Here is a 21,042-nt window from a genome sequence, read left to right as displayed (position 1 = left end):
AAGTAGTGAATTAAATGCCACGAAAATAAGGGACTGCGCCGACCAAGGCCCGAACCAGTGACCCTGGAAACGACAACACCGCCTAGCGATAACCCACTAAGCGACCTCCGTGACTATGTCGAAGGCGTTGACTTAACCACCTTGTAATCGATTCTCGCTTTCACGGGAAGCCAATGGAGCTTACGCAACAGCGTAGTAGCAGAATCTCGTCTTGTTTTTCTAAGGACAGAATACGTAACAGCTTGGCGATTCTGTCATCAGGTATACCCGCTAGCACGGCGTTGCATAGTCAAGGCGGGAGAGTATGAATACCACAACTAGCTTTTTTGCTGACTCCGTTGTTAAATATGGTCGGATCTGGCCTAATCTGCGCAGCTGCAGATAAAGTCCCTTGCAGAGCTGACTTATGTGTGGGTCGAAAGATAGTGTTGAGTCTAAGAAAACACCAAGATTCAGCACTACATGGACATAAGGAACCTGATAAAAAGAGAATCTGTGATCTCGACTTTTGAGACGTTGTTCCGAGTGCCAATCTTAATTATTTCTTAATTATTTCTGTCTCGTCTTCGTTCATCTTCAGCTTATTCTCAACCATCCAATCGCTCACCCTTGCAACGGTACCGCTGATTTTCTCTACCAGATGCGACACCTCTGAGGGTAGGCCTACTGAGGAATCGTATAACTGTGAGTCATCGGCAAAGAAGTGGTATAAGAAGCCGTATGACACCGCTGAGTAGATATGTATACATAGTGAACAGTACTGGGCCTAGAACTGATCCTTGGGTGGGGTACTCCGTACTTCAAGAGTAAACTTGTTGCATGTGACCCGTTAACAACGACACTTTGGGTGCGTTCAGTCAGGTAGGAAGCAAGCCACATTAGGACGATTCCTCCTAAACAAAAAGTGGCAGAGAATCTGGCCATCATAATTTCATGGTCTAGCGTATCAAAGGCTGCGGACAAGTCCAACATGAAAAGTATTGATATGTGGCCTATGTCGGAATTGTGAAGTAAGACGTTTAGTACCCTGACCACTGCTGTCTCTGTGCTAGGGCACTTCCTATATGCAGATTGAAATTCTTCCGAGAGACAGTACTTTTCAAGATGAGAAATAATTTGCGCTAACACGATGCGCTCCAGAAGCTTTGACGGGAAGGGAAAATTTGATACCGGGCGATAGTTTTTTTTTTTAGATATTCTGGGTCAAGACTGGATTTCTTTAATAAGGGCCTGACAAGTGCATGCTTAAATTGCTGTGGTACAATGCCTGAAGTCAGTGAAGAGTTCACAATGTTAGTAATTGTGGATACAAACTCATCTAAACATTCAAGGAGCAAGGAAGTTGGAATGGGATCAAGGTTACATGACTTATTTAGCATCTTTAAAATAATACTTTTGACATAATCTTCAGATACACGCTGAAATTTGCAAAAAAGGAAAATTTTGAAAGATTGGAGAGTGGTCAAGCTGTGATGAGAGGGATGGCATGTCATCTCTGATCTGCTCAATCTTGCCAATGAAGAATCTATTGAAGGAATCAGGGAGTTCAGATACGTTATTAGCTCCCCCTAACATTTCAGCGGTGATCCCGAATAGCTCCTTTGAAGATTCAGAAGTTTCGATTTTTTGTCGTATATGACTAGCCTTGCGTCTCTAATCATACGCTTCACCTTTTTTTTCTAGGATGTAGATTTGTCGATGTATCATCAGACCTTCTTTTGAAATGTACGTTCGGCACGTCGGCGAATGAGTTTGGCAGTCTTCCGTCATCCAGGGTGCAGATGGCCTGACTGAGCCTGTACGAGTGACGAGAGGTGCATGGCTATCCAGCAACTTTTTCAAGCAAGAATTGTAATTGCTGAGAACGTCTGTGTTGCTCTGCTGCAACAACAAATAGGTCACTTCCATTTTGAAGGAGGCAAGTCACGTTTTTCTTTGGCTTTTTTGTTTTTGATAGTCGCATTTCAAAGTGTACAAGAAACTGACCTGACAAGCCACGGTCTAAGGCAGTGATGCCCATAATACGGCCCGCGGGCCAGATCCGGCCCGCGATGTGCTTCCATCCGGCCCACCGAAACATCGGCACAAAATATAGACAATCACGCCCCCCCCCCCCCCCAAAAAAAAAATGTATCTTTACCTACGTTAGGGCCCTCGCTTTTTTCTAATAGATTACTACCAACGCATTTAACATTTGTGGGTTCATGAAATAGAATCTACAAGGCAAAGTGAAAGAATCTTTACTTTTTGTAGCACGATATCATTGCTAGCCAACATGTTTGTTTTTATAAAGAAAGTGTGGCGGTTTAAAAAATACAAGAATAACAAAATATAAACAGAACTCACGCCATTTTTTGAAGTGTAAAGGGAAAATCCATAGGCCTACATCCCAATAATTCAATGTAAGTACTAGATCCTCGGTTTGAAATAAAATAGTTTCAGGCCAATTTCATTAAGTTTTTGTATCTTTTCCATCATGTTGCTCGAGACACTAGTGTTGGAAATTAAAATGGCCCGCAGATTGAATTGTGTTGGGCATCGCTGGTCTAAGACATTGATTTTGGCTATAAGTTCACTTGCATGTTTAACAATCCAGTCAAGAGTATGGCCTTTGACGTGTGTCCAGGGCACATAATGATGAAGTGTTTTCTTCAAATCTCAAGCGTCAGAGAAATGTATGAAAAACAGAAAAAAAAAGAGTAACAGATAAAAATTTTGAGGACAAAGTTTATTTCATGACTTCAAAATTATTGCATAAATTAATATCAATTAGCCTATACATTCTGACACCAGAATAAAGCTTTTGAAGATAGCTGAAACAAAAAAAAAAAAAAAAAAGAATCCAAATGCAAAGTTTCATAAATCATTTTAAATGCCAGCCAACAATGTTGTTCAAATCAACTCTAAAGAGTTACCTTATCTTAGGTCTGCATTGTTACTATTTTCCATTGTTTCTTTCTTGCTATTTATGTTTGTTAGATTGAAACCATTCCTTGGATAACTTTTATTAGCAATAGCCCAAACCTCCTACATAACAGGGGATGATGCATCAGTAGCATGCAGGGCTCGAACTATGTTGAGGACAGAGTAAAACACAAACACCACGTGGTCAGGATGTTATCTTTACACTCAAACTAATATGCATATATTTTTGTTTTTAATTTTTAAAAAAAGTATAAAAAAAAGAAGCTATAAATAACACAAAAATACAAAATTTATCACAAATATTCCATGAAATACCAAAAAAAAAATAAAATTAAATAAATATGTCTTCAACCAGATCCATGTTTATGTCATTTCTCACTTTTAAGATGCAAGCAAGACAAATGTTTATCATTATTATCTTTTACTCAAAGTAGATAGTCAAAATAATAAATAACAAGACCAGAAAAAGTTTATCACAATATTGGCCCAGTGAAATACATGGTAGAATACACAAACAAGTGTTGTTTTTGACACACACATAAATCTGGAGTCTAGATCTACTTTTGACTCCATAATTGGACAGGATCATATATACATGTTATTACAAAAACAATAATTGCATACAAAGTCAAGCAGTTGATAATTGTATTAACCTTGAGAAGTAAGTGCTACTTCATACATTATGATCATGATAAAATAAAAAAAAAAAGTCCTATAATATAATACTATGTAAATGTATTTGAAGGAATATTTATATGTTTCTCACTTATGCCTTCCAAGTAATTAATTAATTAAAATACAATCTTTCTATTGGGAAAATTAATTTTGATTTATGTATTTAAGACTCTTTGAACAGGACAAATTGATACATTGATTCAGCTACTGTGTTGGGAACATAGGAAGATACATTAAATAATGAAAAAAAAAAAAAAAAAAAGGCTAAAGTAGTTTTTCAATATATGTCACTTTATACGATGCACTAAAGCAGTGGTTCTCAAACTGTGGCCCAGGGGTCCACGAGATGACTGAAAGATGAAATGTGCATACAATTGAAATAACTTCTTCACTAAAAGCCAGTTTATCTGATCAGGTAACTTTAATAACAATCAACTCGCCCCTAACTACTGTTTTATGTCTATTACGTTCTAGGCCTATTCTAAACTGTCCTAAACCAAAGATTTGAATATATTCTTGGATATTCCTGACTTAGTATTGAATCCTTTTGCGCATGAACATCCTCAGATCCCTATCACAAATAAATTCTGACTAACGCAGGAGCAGCTTATTGAAATATCCACAAACAAGGAACTTAAACCAATGTTTGAAAAAAAGTTACCACAAATTCTGTCTACAAAAACAGATTTCAATTTTATATTCTGCAGTATGGGTCATCACACACAAGTATGTTGACTGCTTTCCTGTCTTCTTATTTGGCACCACATGGAATCATTGCCATATTAGTGAAACACATCACAAAAAAAAAAAGATTAGAAATGTGTGTTTGAGGAGAATTGTGGTTGCTACTTTCATGAAATCACATCAGCATCATCCTAGTCATTAGTTTTTCTATACTTTTATTGTAAACAAACCTATAAACTCAATAAACACTTCTCCAAAAAAATGTTTTTTTTACACAAGTAACTTATGTACTATGCAGTTATATAGCTTTTTCACTTAGGGGTCCATGTGTAAGTTTTGATTATATAAAAGGTCCCCTGGTCAAAAGTTTGAGAACCTCTGCACTAAAGTATTTGAACTGTTGGAAAGTGAACACAATAGATGTTGCATATATTAAAGAGTAAAATGAAACATACAACAAAAATATAGAAAAACAGAATTGTAAAACACAAAATATATATATATATAAAAAAAATGCATCCACTGTAAATGAAAATGTGCATATTAAGGAAATGTATTAACCATATCATCAGCACTTGCTCCTCAGTCTTACAAATCAGATGACTCTACCTTTCTTTTGTTTTTCAAACATAAAACTGACCAAGTTTGTCTGGTGGTTCTACTCAATAAGGTAATAGAGATGGCATAATGTAGGCAGGAGCTCTGAAGTCACATGCTATGCTGATAAAACTAATCTGGAAGGTTTTATCATGTAATAGATCCTATAGCTTTGACCAAGTAGACAAAAATCTCAAACAAAATACAGCTCTATACACAACTAAAAAAAAGTGCAATGCAAAACTAATACATTTTAAAAGAGTACACCCTTGACAGTTCTTGCTTCAAATAGATTATAACTGTTTCCATTTAAACACAAATGTATAATGATATATTAGTGACTTCTAATTTTTCTTTTTCTCTTTGTTATAAATGTATTGCATAATAAGAGAGTTTTAAGGTGCTAAGCGTGTGCTATTTCACACTATTTTTTGTAACTCTAGTTCACACATAAATTGTGTTGGTAAAGAAGTATGAATGCTAGACAGACAAACTTTGCTTTGAATAATTACTGCTAATTTTGAGCAAAGAGAAGCATTACAATTTGGTAAAGGCGCTTTTGGGAAGAGCGTTCAGTTTAGTGACTGGTATATCAACCAACAAACCAGCAGTAACAAGAGTCATAAAGGAGGGGGCTTGAAGACTCTAGTCAAGACAGTCAAAAGAAAATTGGAAAATGCAAGTAGTGATATTTCTCAATAGTATTAGCAGATACACTTTTACAATGTCATGTTAGATGCTTTTTGAAACCATTATATCCTTAGCAGAAATCCTATCTCATCATGGAATACTTCAATTCAGATGTGTCAACTGCTCTTTATATAGAAAGCTTAAGAGCATTTCATGATAGAGAAGTAAGACTTGCACTACAGACAGTGCTGGTTCATTTGAATTCATAAGTTTTAGAGAATAATATAATACAATGTAAAAACAAAATAGGGAGACAACACTTTTTAATGTCCAAATATTATGGACTTCTTCAAACTGTTAAACCATCTTGAGTTGTATCTCATCTAGAGCAAGCAGTTTTTTTTCACTGGCAATTGTGTTCAATAGCTAATCCAATGTCATCAATCAAAAACACTTTACATTTTTCAATAACTCTTCATGCACTATAGCATTATTATAATATCAACAATTTTATAGACAACATACAAAGCCTTTTATGAATTACAATTCACACTGATTTGGGAGGGGGATGAATTGTATCAATCTTATTAACAAATCCATGACAGAGCAGTAAAAAAAAAAAGTACTATTGGCGCCAAATAAGAAAGCTAGTCACTTAACCAGCCCTGAGAGCGTAAAATCAAGCAATAGGGATTCAGAGCAAAAGAATAACCAAGAAAAAGGCAGATGGACATAGTGAAAGCAACACATAAAGATGAAGACACCAAGCTTTATTGGGCCTCACACCTGGTGCTTGAGCATCTACTACAGCTCATCACAACAGTCTCATGGTAGAAACAGAAGGATGAAGTAAGCATTTTCTTTTGTTCTCTATTTTTGCCTCTATTAAAATCAACTGATTAGCAACAATAGAATCTAAATAAAATGAAAATACAATTATGATATGTTACAAACTCAACATATTTGTACAAATACAATTGACGCAAGCTTAATATCAGTTTCTGCTCAGTTTGAATATGTTACACTTTTAACATTTTTTTTTTTTTACACAATTGATGGTGTGCAACAAGCTTCAAGATAAGCTTTAAAAACTTTTGTGGTAAATGTCAGTGAAAGATTTTCACACAAGTGATGATAATCAGTGAAAAGTTATTAGAAACTTTTTTTCTTTACAATTGAATAGTGTGAGAAAGGAGTGTTTGATGGTTTATCAGCAGCATTTCCTAGATTTAAATTGGGAATATTGCCAACTATTAATGATATTATTTCTAAAAATATTGTCACTTATGTTTTTATTTTTTTTAAATATTATGTAAATTTAAGCTATATATTTATTTTCATTTCAAAAGTTGCATGACACAATGGCCATGACTACTTTAATTGAATGTAAAATGTTTGTCAGATGTACACATTCATTTTATATTGATAATTGCTTGGAGAGAAAACAACTATTCATTATGTTTTATAAACTTTATTAAAAGTTCAGTTTTTTTTTGTTTTTTTTTTTAATCTGGTAAGATAATTAATGTAAGATACCATTGTCCTGTTTACTTGTGTTAGTGAAACCCACATGCTTCAGATTTTCATAAAATATGTATAAACTATCATTACATTGATATAAAGTATACTTTGACCTGAATACAAAGAATCGCAGATAAGACAATCTTCACAATTTGGTGTTTTAATTAAATATCAGTATTTTAAAGTACTAAATGTTGAAGCTGATTTAGCAGTTGGCAAATGATGTCTCATCTCAACCAATATAAAGCCATGACAGCAAGCGATATGGCTGCCACCAGCAAGTTGATTGGTGAAGCCATTATGAGTTGCCATAAAAAACATGAAATTAGTCAATGACATGACCTTCTGTTTAAATACTCAATTATCTATGGAAGAAAAATAAAAGGGAGTGAAGAAATTAAGATTAAAAGTTTACAATTAAATAAATATTAATTAACTGTATGCAGTTTACATATAATAAAATAAATTTCAAGATAAAAAAAAGCATTTGAATTTAATGAGAGAACCTAAAACTCTAAAATACAAATAGTTGGTTGGATATTTCTGCCAACACTTTTTTTTCTTTTTACTATTTACAAAGATTCTAAAACCAAACCTTTTTCAGTGCAAGTAGTCTGTCTTGGAAGCTGCACATTCCAAGCATGGTCAACTGAACTCGAGGATCTAATGGTAGCACAGCTAGAGCCCACCAGGCCCAGTTAGGGCCATTTACAGTAGACGGATTGGTATCAGGTTCTGGAAGCTCACCAAAATGCTGTATAATTCTATTCCGACGAAAAGATGGAACTGTGGTCAGCCAGTATTGCACAGCAGAGTGTATTTCCAACTGAAGTGCATTCACAACTTCACCAGAGAACAAAATTGGAATAAATTATAATCAAAATATGATATAATAATCTGTCATTCAGTTTTTAGTTTTGAAATTAATAAATGATGTTACTTTTGATATTAATAAATGATGTTACTTACCCAACATTTCTTCCCCTGTGATTGGCTTATCAGAAAGAAACTCTACTCTAGCTGTATTGTAACCATCACGTTTCCCACGGCTTAAAACTTTAAAGCGCCTTCCTCCGACAGTGTCTACAACTGATCTTCCATCAGGAAAATATTGAACATCTCTTATCTCCAGCATACAACCAAAGTCTGAAAACTCAGAGCTGATAGAAGATTGGAACAATCAGTAAGATCAAATTAATTTGAATTGGATCAGAAATAAACTAGTCAACAATCACAATAAATATTATGACATTGATTTGTTTTTTAATTTGTTAAAAATAGTATTCAAGCCAAATAATAAATTTTACTATTTTGAGCAAGATAACAACAACATATTATTAAGAAAGTAATTGATTCATAAATCAACTATTTGTTCCATGCTTTTGTTATTATCATAATAAGACTAAACATCAAAAAAAGTTATAAACTTCTAAATATTTGTTCATAATGAGCAGATGAATTAGTTCTAGAATTTTTTTTTCCACTTAGATAATTATGCAAATGTTGATACACTCACTCTGAATCAGGCATGTGCATACACATGCCAAATTGACGATTTCCTGATTCCATGCATTGCCGAATCATTAGTCTGTAACGTGGCTCAAATATGTGCAGAGGGCAAGAAATGGTTGGAAATGACAATGTACAAACAAACACAGGGATATCAGACTGTTGTCCACTTCCCATTCTGTAGTAAATAAAAAAAATTAAATTAGTCAATAGAATTTAACTTGAAACTTTTTGGAAAATCTAAGAAAAATATCATCACTGAAGGAAACTAGACATTTTGGTTAAATCTAAAATTAAATCGCAAAAACTATTTTTCTGTTTTCAAAACACTGACAAAAATACAAGAATTTGTTTTCAAAACCATTGCATTATGATTCAGGTGGCATTTCTTAATAGTTACGTTTCCCCATAATAACTAAACAAGTTATTTGTGGTCTTTACTCTTTTCCACATTATTACCACTAGCCTGATTAAAATCTTCATCAGCTCTACTCTGTATTACTAAGCCACCACATAACATGAAATCTTAAGAATTTTTTTAAAACAGACTTCTGCACTCTATATATATAAACACAGTGCTTTTTTTGTAAAGAAATAGGTGTCAGTATTCAGTGATGGATTGCCTAACTTTTAACTACTAATAAATTAATAATAAACTTTAAAATACAAGAAAAGTAATAATTTTTTCGAAAAAGGTGCTGGTATGCCATACCTGTGCGTACCGTCACAAAAAAAAAGCAATGTATATATATATATATATATTAGTATATATATTAAGTAAATCTTTAAAAACAATGTTTTTCCTAGAACTTCATAGATCTAATTCTGACAGTAAATTGAGTATGACAATACTTGCCTAATTAACTCTACCATTTCTTCATCATTCATTCTACATCTTTCTAAGTATTCCTCTTTGAAGTAGGTCTCTAGAATACCTTCAATGGCAATATTCACAGCTTGTCTTCTTTCTGCTAAATACTGTGGTACACAAAAAATGTATAAGCAAATTATGGAGTTAAAGAATATAATGTTACAGAAGTTTAAATGACAACTGAAATTATAATCTTTGTTTACAGAGCAGGCACACTGAATTTTTTCATTGAGTTCCAGAGTGCATGATCCTAAATGTGCCATATAATCAATATGTAATTTTATTTGTGATGAATTGTTTAATATGATAATAAAAAAGTCAATTTAAACACAATATTGCAACAAATTTCTTATCTCACAATTATTTTAAGTTTTATAACTTTGAAGTTGTTTAAATGCTGATTCAGTGACAAGTTTGATTCAAAAGTCTAAAATAATCTATTCATATTCCTAAAACTGTTCTATTCATAGAAGATGTACAACTAAAATTCTATCATAACAGAATTATAATTAAATTTTCATTTTTTTTGCTCCTAATTGATAACATTTTTCTGGTGATATTTGGAAATGTTAAAAGTTTTAAAAATAAAGGTTTAATAAAATAAATATTATTTATGTTTTTTTTTTTTTTAAATATGAATAATTTTAGTTATGTAGTGCTGGTGGTGAGTGGTGAATACAATTTTGTATTTCTAAACACTGGGTTTATTAACTCAACATCCTAACATAGCTGGCAATATTAAAATTGGTAAAAAAAAATTATCTTAAATAAATTAATAATTTAATGATCTGAATTAAATTAAAATCAGAGAAGTAATACACAAAAACAAAATTCCTAGCTAGAAAACACAATATGACATGTTTTATTACATGACGGATTCATTACACATTATTTATTATATATATTTTTTTAAACATGAGTTGAGCTTCTTTGAAGTTGTTTTTTTTTTTTTGTATATTTTTTTTTGATTAGCTTTTAAAGTTTTCTCTCTTCAAAAGTTAAAGTGTTTTGTGAGATCTGAAACAGGGTAAGAGGAGTCTTGGCAAGTGATTTTCAATAAAAAGCATTAGGAACTTTATATCTTTTAAATTAGAGGGGCAAAGTCATGAACTTACTTCTGCTAAGTTTCCTTTACACATTGGGCAAGTAACAGTGTGGTCCAGACATCTATCTAGACACTTGCGACAAAAAGTGTGACCACAAGGAGTGGTGACTGGCTGGTAGAAAAGCCTGTAACACAAACCACACTCCAGATCTTCCACATTTCTTTCCTTTGGTTTGACCACGATTTTATCTGCTGACATGGGATCACTAGCTAACTGAGTCTTTTTATTAGAGGCACTTGGTTCTACACTATCTAGTAGAGTCTTGTTAGAAGAGGCACTTGATTCTACACTAGCTAGCTGAGCCTTGTTAGAAGAGGCATTCATGTCTATAACAGATTCTGGAAAAATTGAAAAAGTATACATTCTTAACTATTTTGATTGCTACCAACATTGTCTACCATTAATCCATTCATGTGGACGATATTTTATGTTGAAAGTATCATTACAGGAAAGGTAAAGCTAAATCAATAAAATTTGCATTGCAAAAACAAACAACAAAATATATAAGTAGGTTTTTTAAAAAAAAGTGTAGGCTATAGTTGCATAAATAAAAAATGCACCATTAAAAAAAAACGGCTGTTGGAATTTGAGGTTCCAATGATGAGTTCAGGTATAATTTATGGTTCCCAGTCACTTCATCATCTGATCATTTTTATCTAACAAATTATAATTTTAAAAATCATGAAATGAGCAATATTTAATGTATTTATTTTTTATTTAAATGACAAAATTGTAACACGTTAATGTTTAAAAGGAATTAAAGCAAAACTTATACAGACGACATGATATCACAAGGATGGGTGAACTCCACCTTTATTAGAAAAAAATAAAACCTTATTTCAAGGCTAAAAATGATGCACCCATTTTCAAGAAAGAGTGATTGAAAAATAAAATAAAGTGAAACATGGTCGTACTTTCACCACACTACACTAGCTAGCTGAGCCTTGTTAGAAGAGGCATTCATGTCTATAACAGATTCTGGAAAAATTGAAAAAGTATACATTCTTAACTATTTTGATTGCTACCAACATTGTCTACCATTAATCCATTCATGTGGACGATATTTTATGTTGAAAGTATCTCTCAAATAATTTTTTACTACTTCCACCAAACTTTGGCCTTTGATCCGGATAAAATTATGATATTAAAACACCCACATCCAATAGAAGCGCTATAGCTAAGTACACACCCAGATTAACCATATAATATAAGATTTCTCATTAAGAAAACAAAGTGGAAGAGGAAACACAATAAACGCATTAGTAACAAGTCATAAAATGTCAAAAAGCATTCTACATAATCGTATTTATAAATAAAATATTTAATTGGGGATGAAATGACCGGGGATGAAGTGACCGGGGGATGAAGTGACCAGGGATGAAGTGACCAGGGATGAAATGACCGGTCACCTAATTTACCCCTTTACAAAGTTAAAATCACCACAGGTAGTTGTTTTTTTTTTAATTTATTTATTATGAAATCTCAATTAAAATATCATACAACTATTTTACAGTAGAATACTAAAGAAAATATACAAGTCACTAGCTTAAAACTTACTAGATAATTTCTGAGGTGAAGAGTGGGTGGGACTGAGTGGAGACTGAGTCAGACTTGGGTTTCTTGAACGTTTTCTTGGCAAAGGTGAAGATGTTGCAGAATTAAATAAGTGATGACTCTCTAAATGATCCAATGAGCTTCCATCTGGTACTGAGTCATTATAAAAAAAACAATTGTCAAAAAAAAAATAAAAAAAAAATAAAATTTTTTAAAAACATTTCTTACTCCATATGATAGGACCAATTCTCTAAAAACATGTACAATGTCTTTTGATAATAATTTAAATGGAGCTCATTACAGGTTATCTTTGTTAATAAACATAATTTAAAATTAATTAAGGATCCTTGCTTTTAGAACCCTGGATAAAAACACTGCAGCTGCATGTAGTTAATGTAGATTTCCATAAGTCACATGATTATTTGAAGTTTAGAAATGTGAAAAAAGTACACTAGTTCATGTGTTTAAAGAAAAAGTTGAGGCCTGACTGTGTACTGTTTTAAAAAAGCATCAGTGAATTTTGTCATACTTACATTTCAATTTATTTGACTCAGTTCCTTTATCTATTGATGAATGTTCTTTATATTTTGACTCCAAGAGCGGCACTGGCTCATAGGAAGTGCTGCCTGTGTTACTGATAGCATCTTTCACAGCTCTCGTCAAGTCTTGTAGAGTATTTGTAATGTCAGGTAGCAGAAGCTGACCACTAAAATTGTTTTCTACTAGCTTTTGCAACAATGTAGGGTTGCTTCTCTGTTGCAATGCTTCAGTTTTGGGGTCATCAGGGGGTAAAGCAGATAAGATTTTGTCTAGAGCCTGCAAATGTATAAAGCAAATTAAAGATGTTGTAAATGGCATATGAAGATCTACTATGAATGAAAGCATCTGAATGGGAAGTATACTATATTTTATTTAGACAACTTAGTGGTTAGGGATATCCCCTGCATGCAAATGTACTACTTACTACAGTCATTATTGTATTTTCTTGAAGATAACTAGATCTACCTATTTCATAATAGCTACACTGATGCTTAATCAGAAGAGAATAGCATTACATTATGATTCTTTTTTAAGTTAAAATTAATAAAATATGCTGAGGAACATAAGATTTGCAAACAGAAGAATACATTTATGGCCATTTGCTAATGAGAAAAATAATAAGGACTTGGATATATTATAATGATTATCTGCAAAAGGCAGCAGATAATATTATTGTAAATGAGCATAATGCAAAGGCATACAAGTATAGGATATTATATCATTAAAAAAACCCAACAATTTTTCTTAATAAATATGGTGATTTCATTTTAACAAAATTTTTTTAATCCTGACACAACTTAGACTTTACTTGTAAGCATGGCCATAGACTGGTACAGTTCATGAACACAGAATGCTATATTGGTATTTCAATATATTAAGCACATTGAGGCAATAAACTAAGTTCAATCCGACAAGGTTGAACAATTTAAAAACTAATTCATTTAACATAACTCATTTCAATAGGAGGAAAAAATGTTATAAGTACCTTGGAAAGGTAATCCTTTGCTGAGGTGGCTTTCTGATCTAATGCAAGACACTGCAAAAAAGCCACAGCAGCATCTTCATATTTGCCAAGTCCATATGCTGCAAATCCTTTTCTAAAATATCCTTTTGGCCACTGGGGCTTTAGTTTTATTACCATCTCAGCATCTGCGAGAGCATCTTCAAATTGATCCAGAGAAGCATGGGTATGGCTACGGTTGCTCCAGAGAAGATGATCATTAGGAGCTAGATGAAGATTTAAATAGAAACTTTCATCATTCATAACTGAAAAATTGTTTCAAATATTAATTTTCAAAGTACTTTTACAATTATAATTGAGATGAGATACATACTCCAACTAATGGTGGATGCATTGACCAAGACTGCTATGAGATGAACAACACATGGTAGACAAAAGAAAGATTAATAGAGAGAGGTCAAAAGAAACAAAAGAGAAAATTAATAAGAGATGAAGGAATGTTACCTAATATTTCAATAGACAGAAGCTATTTTATGTATTTTATTTTAAAGGCTATCTTTTTGTAAAATTTGTAGGTTATGAGTTGGTGAAATGCTTCTCAAACTGTGGGGCTCCCCCCAATCCAGTTGAGAGAGAGGTGATATCATGACAAAGAGGGGTGAAGACAAAAAGTTCTATTAACATTGTATTTTTATAAATCCATTTCAGCAAATTCATAAAATGGTATTAATAACAATGTTTGAAAAATTTAAATATTTTACGTTAGTGATGTCATTTCCTCTTCTTGTATAACCTTATAAAATGTCTACTATAATACCATTTTTGCCAGATGAATCTGAAACAATATAAAATCAAAACCTTTTGACAAAGACATAATAAAATGTCTCTTGCTCTGTTAATGTGATTCTTCTTGACTTTCTAGTGTCAGAATGGTTTAAATTCTTTTGAATGTAGTACTTTATTATGTTGACAACTTTAGTGTAACAAAAAAAAAAAGGTCTCTGGCAAAACATCTTATGTTAACATGATTATCTTATTACAATCACACCCATCAAAGATGTATATATTGTTGTAACCCTGCCTTGCACCAGTGCTTGTGCTTGAGGTGCGCACTAGCACACTAGTGAACGTAAACAGGAAGACACTAGGATAGAGAGAAGAACAGTGCATCAGGGATTGTGAAGAGTATGAATGCTTGGAAACTAAGAAGCCAGCTTTTGTGCTGCCTGAAGGTTGTAGAAAGAGACCTGGAGCGAAGCTGGGAAGGCTGTTGTTGGTCCACATTCGGGTTGCTGTCTAAAGGACTGGTAAATTAGTAGCAAGACTATGAGGAAGTTGAAGGATGTTATGTGTTTGTCCTAGTGAATAAACACCTGTATTTATTTCCTGTTAAACTGTGTTGAGTTGCCTGCCTTACATTGAGTGCCTAACCTAGAGAGTTACAACAATATATATATGTGCTATGTGTAACTAGAATGTCCCTCACATAATAGTATTGTCCAGTGCAGCCTCCTTATTTATTAAAATTAATTTGACCTGTTACTTTCCTTTTTTTTTTTTTTGCTAGGATACTAAGTTGCTCTGATTGGAAGAAAACACTTCAAAATTTATTTTTCTTTTAATTTTCTCAAATTACTATGAGAAAAGGTGTTAGAGACACCATGAGAAAGAATTTCTGATGCTCATAATGCCATAAAATGCTTGGCACTGGAGCTTCATCCAACTCCACTGTACAAGCTCACAGAATTCTCCAGTTCCTTAGTGTATGGAGGGAAAACCTACTGCATCCCTAATTCTATTTCTAAGAGGAACATTTTCTAGCATACAAAACACAAAAATTATGTTGGGAATAAAAAGAAATAAGAAAAAGGACAAGCTTTAGAGAACATTCATTGCATAAATTTGGATACTAAATATAATTTTAATATAAATGCAAAATTAAACCAGAATCTTTTTCATTACATTACTAAAACTCTCTCGGACCCCACAGTAGTCCTCCAAGAGGCCCTCAGCAGGTAAGGGGATTGCGAATGACACTTTTTTATTTGGAGGGGGGGGGGGGGGGGAAACACCACTAGAAAAAATTTGACAGAGGGTGGATTAGTGTTTTGTCCATTATTGTTACTAACATTATTGTCTTCTCTCAAGAAGTGACTGAAAGTTTGGTAATTTTACGAGTAGTATTACTCGAATTCCTTGTGAATTTGTTATAAACCTTATTGCTCTATTTTATGCCTGTCCTAATTTTTTTTCCCCTTTACTTGAGTTGAAGTAACCCTAAGAGATGATGCACATTATAGAATTAGGGTAACGAATATTAAATAGCATTATAGTTTTACTTCTTGTTATTTTTATGTATGGCCCGATACCCCCATATCAGTTTTCTTTATAAATATTATTGGTGAAATGGACAATTTATAATATTCTGCATTTGGTGATCCATACAATTAGTATCCAGACAGACCCTGTTTCCAATTAATCTGGATAATCAACCTTTTAATGTATATAACAATTTCATCCTTACTTATGAAATCCTGGATGCATTGTTTTTTTGTTTTTTTTTATTGGTAATGAATCAGAAATGCCAAAGTGTTTCTACATTTTTAAAAATCATTTTTTAAAAAGCTAAAGTGGTGAAATTTCCCAAATGCCTTAAAATTAGAAAAGTTCCAATCTTAACTCTTTCTCTCTTAAGGTGAACTACCTGAATTCTAACTCAAGGGCTAAAGCCTCCTTAGCCGCCTCAGGCTAATACATTTACCACAATGCCAGGGAAGCTATTATGAATATAGAAGGTTTTATAGATTGTTAATTTCAAACTTTAAAGCAAATATAAAGAGGAATAATTTAACTTATGCCACCTAATCAATTTCTTTCCCTTGTTCAAGATACCAAGCAAAATAATTAATTACCAATAGGTAATTAACTAATTGTTTATTTTTAAAAATTGATTCTTGTTTTGTGAAGTAAGAAATAATTGTGCTTGGGTGTGAGAAATAACGTGTACAAACCTTTGGCCAGACAGACAGAATGAGTTGATATATATAAGCTTTGTAATAAAATTTCATTTTGGTTATATAAACATGTGTTTTATCATAAAAGGACATGCCTTTGATTCTATACCACATAAAACAGTCTCTAATTACAAACAAAAAGGTTATTGAAGTTAAATCTTAACAGGTAGTGAAAAACAAATTAGCGAAATGGATAATTATAGTCGGAGCATGGATAATAATTATGGAAAGAGTTCATCTAATAAAATAGCATTTATTTATAAACACAAAACCATTCACCTAGTACAGGGGTGGGCAAATATGGCCCAGAGTGTTTTATGCGGCCCGCGAACACCCACAGAATTCAGGTGTGCCCACAGATTAAACATATAATGAAGTTACAATGAAATTTAAACATCTTCTTATCACTTCTGATGAAGAGGCTAAAGAAACAATGTCTCTGCATGTCATTCTACAAAGTTTAAAGCAAATGAAGATTACGCTTATTGGCAATATTTCAAAACATTCAGTCAAAGACACAAACTTATGCCAGTAGTTATTCAATGCTATGAAGAACTGTGTTGAAAGTGTTGGGTTGGCTTGGAACAAGATGGCAAGTGTAACAACTGATGGAGCCGTGCTTGGAATGAGTAACAATTTTTTTTTTAATAAATTAAAGAAATATATCCCAACCATAAACTCTACACGGAAAAGTTTGTCCAAGGATGCATTGAATATCAAACATGTTATTGACCCAATTATCTCAGTGATCAAACTTATCAGAGCTAGGGGTCTTAACCACACGCAGTTCTAAGAAGTACTTGAAGATGTGGAAACAAAACATTCCGATGTTTGGTTTCACAGTAGTGTCTGCTGAGTTAGCATGGGCAAAGTGTTGAGAAGAATATGAGATCTCAAGGGAGAAATTGTTATGTTCCTTGAAGGACTGTGACTTTATTACTAATATTTCTAATGAAGAGTGAAGACAGACATGTTTTTCATTCTGAATGTTGGAATGAGTTGCTTGCACATGAAATGTATGTGCATCTTTCCAAACAAAACTTTTCCATTTCTCCGGGCAAGCAAGTGAAAACAGATTTAATCATTTTCCTTTGCTGAAAGGTTTCTAGTAAAATGGTTGAAATGTACAGGACTTGTTGAATTTGAAATGCAAATTATAAGACATCAAGATCTTGAAACAGTTTTCAATATCCTCACTTCACCATTTAGGACAGAAGCTGATTCAGCTCCAGAAGAAATACTTCCAAGAAAATTATGACCTTCCACTGGAGTTTTATGGGTGCCAGAAGCTTTATATCCACACTTTAAAAAAACTTCATGCTAAATTTTTACATTATTTGGGTCCACATAAATCATGAAAAAGCATTTTTTTTTTTGGGTTAAAAATAAACAAGTGTAAGAACAACTCGATGCTGACAGACTGTAATTTGACAGCAGTCACAAGGATAACAACTAGTTAGCTAGTTCCATCACAGTTCCGGAACGTTATGCACAAGTGTAAAATTAAATATTTTACATTAAGTAAAACCGAATTGTTGTGATGAATTGTAGTGATGTAAAAAGGGAATAACAAAATTTAAACAAAGGTTCATAAAATTAGTTTCAGATATAGTTAAATCTTGTTATTCCTCAACTGGTAGTGTAAAAAGAATACATTATAAATCTAAATTAAAAGTCAGGTAGCTGTATTTTCTAAGCTGTAAATACATATTATATATGCGCCCCCCCCCCCCCCCATTTCAAATTTTTTTTAATGCGGCCCTCCATAGAAAAAGGTTGCCCATCCCTGATCTAGTACAACAAAACTTCAGGCCTGAAAAAGATCAGTTGATAGACTATAGACTCTGACAGTAGTCCTAAACCCCCCTACCCATATGCATAGGCTACAGGGACAGAGTAGACCAAGCCATAGAGCCGTCCTAGGATGTGGGCCAATGAAAATCATAATCACATTATGAATGATTATGACATAATGCCTGGCATATGATTTAAATTTAATTTCAATAATATAAGTTTTGATTATTTGATTATGTATTGTTGTTTAAAATGTGTTTTGCTAAATGAAATTTTATTATATATAATAATATATATATATCTAATTCTAGTAAGCATTTACACTTCTTATGCCTAGGTTAAGTACAAATATGTATCCATATTACATCTAAATTATTCTAAATGCATGATTTATGTAACTATGTCAAAACTCTTATATAAGATAACTGTTAAAAATAGCTTGGATAACCCAGTAGTGGGTTACTCTTCACTCCACAGCTAGCAGATGACATGCGCAATGACCTAGATCTAAATATTATACAAGAAACTATTATGAAACCTATGACCTTATGGGGAAAAAAAGAACGAAGTTTTGAAAATAAGAGTACCAAATCATGAAACGATTAAAAAGAAGAATAGTTGTCTGATCTTATGTATCTATGTAAATTATATCAATAGTCTATTTTAAATACTTACAAACTTCGATTGCTTCAGTGTACATCGTCAAGGCATGTATCAAGTTCCCTTTACTGCCTTTAGCAAAAAATTCATTTCCATCCTTTTTTAACCGAGCCGCTTTCCATTCATTTGGAAACCATTTATCTATTAAATTAGTAAGAACAAAATTGGAATTTAAATGTTTAAGTTTGCCTCGATAGTTCACACTTCCACATAGTTCACAATAGTTTGATTTATCTTTCTCAAGACAATGCCTGCAAAACGTATGTCCACAGGGTACAGTAACAGGGTCGGCTAGTAGTCCGAGACAATATCCGCATGTAAACAAACACGTTTTCTTTTTAATTTGAGATCCCACATGATCCAAATCTTGTTTTACGCTCTTTATCAAACTGGCAACTAAATGTTTTAGCTTTTCAGGTGTAACTTTCCCATATCTATAAGCAAATTTGTAAGACTGAAATGCTTTAGCAAAGTTACCTCCTAAAGCCAAACTATCGGCCAATCCTAAAAATAACTCCAATGTCGGTCCATTCTCTCGAATAGTTCTCTCATATATATCAACAGCAAGACCAAAATTATTAGTGCTAAATGCTTCTTTTGCCAAGTCTACCATTTTAGAAAATCAAAAACATAATATAATCCACGTAATTATACAAACATTTCTATAAACACAGAACCTAGTTGATGTAGATCTATGTGGCACACATGTAATATAGAAATGCAAAACAATTTCCCGTTATGTAAAAGTCACATGATCAGGATAATGCAAATGATTGGTTGAATGGTTGAACTTGACCAAACTTTGACATGGGGTTGGATAGGCCTAAGCATTATTAATAGACCAAGATTATGGCCCAACTAGTCTTTATTATGTAACGAAACCTATAAATCTATTCAGTCTAAATAAATTGAACCCATTTGCTCCCAAAAATATAGATCTAGAATGTATTTAGATCTTCATAAAACCGGACGGAAAAATAATTGAAACTAGGCTTGTGCTACATATAGGCCTAATAGGCTACTAACGACCAATATAGCCTAGCTACCACTAGATAATACTTTTTTTTTTTTCGAACTACCAATATGCTCGCCGCCTGCGAAACGTTTAGACTACGATTTAATGAAATTTATTTCTGAAAGAACATCCAAAAGATGCAAAACAAAGAGCTCACTTATTTTATTGATGGCTTTCAAACCATCAGCCTGTTTCCTCTTTTCATTATCGCATGGGATGGAGTGCACTCCAAACTACCGAAAATATGTCCCAACTTTGCCTCAACCTTTTGGTCCTGGCCCCTACCGTTCCGTTACTCTATACTTTAGGCAACATTGAACTTTTTTGGAAGTATCAACTAGAGTGTACACTCAATGAACCATAATCCATAGATCTAATCTATGATTGAATATATAATTTATATGGGCTAATGAGTTTTTGACCCAGAGACCGGGGTCAACAATATTAAATCAAATGCACGTATAGTTAACACTAACAGGACGCCCCATGGGTTGTGTGACATCGCTATTGTGCGGTTCATTTTGTACACTAATGATTTTCAATGCGATAGCCCACAAAATTCGCTGATGGACGCGTCTCTTCTTGCCCAGCTAGCATAGCAAAGAAAAAGAACAAGTTGAAAAATACTGTGAAGATAAATTTTAAATATTAAATGTAAAAAAAAAAAAAACAACAACAAAGAAATGATAATCGATTTTTGTAGGGAATTGAAGGAAAAAGATATTGTTATTGTAGCTGGAGAAAAAAAAATGATATAGTGCATACCTTTAAACAGGCCTACTTTGGTACTATCTTAGGAAAAAAAGGGAAGCTAAGGTTACTAAGACTTTTAAAAAGTCATTATTAGCGAAAAAGGCCTTGCAGCGATGTTCACGCTCACGACGTCTGCAATCTGAACATTAAAAGTAAAAATAAACTTCATAAAATCCTAAATGCTGCTGGTAAGGTCATTGGCAAAAATTAAATTTAAAATTAAACCTAAAAAA

General features: G+C 33.0%; 1 protein-coding gene across 1 annotated transcript; it reads right to left on the bottom strand.

Moving 5' to 3' along the window:
• Positions 1-2,712: 2,712 nt before the first annotated feature.
• On the bottom strand, positions 2,713-19,774 carry LOC106059424 (LON peptidase N-terminal domain and RING finger protein 3-like). The gene is made up of 10 exons (XM_013217052.2): positions 19,057-19,774; positions 13,598-13,839; positions 12,606-12,888; positions 12,076-12,225; positions 10,528-10,856; positions 9,398-9,519; positions 8,549-8,719; positions 8,002-8,192; positions 7,628-7,875; positions 2,713-7,397 (listed from the first exon to the last, which is right to left on the bottom strand). The coding sequence occupies exons 1-10, from the start codon at positions 19,652-19,654 to the stop codon at positions 7,362-7,364; spliced, it is 2,370 nt and encodes a 789-aa protein (XP_013072506.2). The 5' UTR covers positions 19,655-19,774; the 3' UTR covers positions 2,713-7,361.
• Positions 19,775-21,042: the final 1,268 nt, after the last annotated feature.

Source organism: Biomphalaria glabrata, chromosome 8 (assembly GCF_947242115.1).
Source record: "Biomphalaria glabrata chromosome 8, xgBioGlab47.1, whole genome shotgun sequence".
In the NCBI taxonomy this organism is placed as follows: Eukaryota; Metazoa; Mollusca; class Gastropoda; family Planorbidae; genus Biomphalaria; species Biomphalaria glabrata.
Note: the sequence above shows the minus strand (reverse complement) of the source record. Positions and strands in the feature narration are given on the sequence as shown.

Excerpts from the sequence above, each read along its gene's own strand:
- LOC106059424 (XM_013217052.2), bottom strand. The coding sequence starts at position 19,654 with ATGGTAGACTTGGCAAAAGAAGCATTTAGCACTAATAATTTTGGTCTT. Across the intron at positions 13,840-19,056 it reads CACTGAAGCAATCGAAGTTT|CTCCTAATGATCATCTTCTC; the intron begins GTAAGTATTTAA and ends ATCTTCATCTAG. Across the intron at positions 8,193-8,548 it reads ATGCACATGCCTGATTCAGA|CTCTGAGTTTTCAGACTTTG; the intron begins GTGAGTGTATCA and ends ATCTTCTATCAG.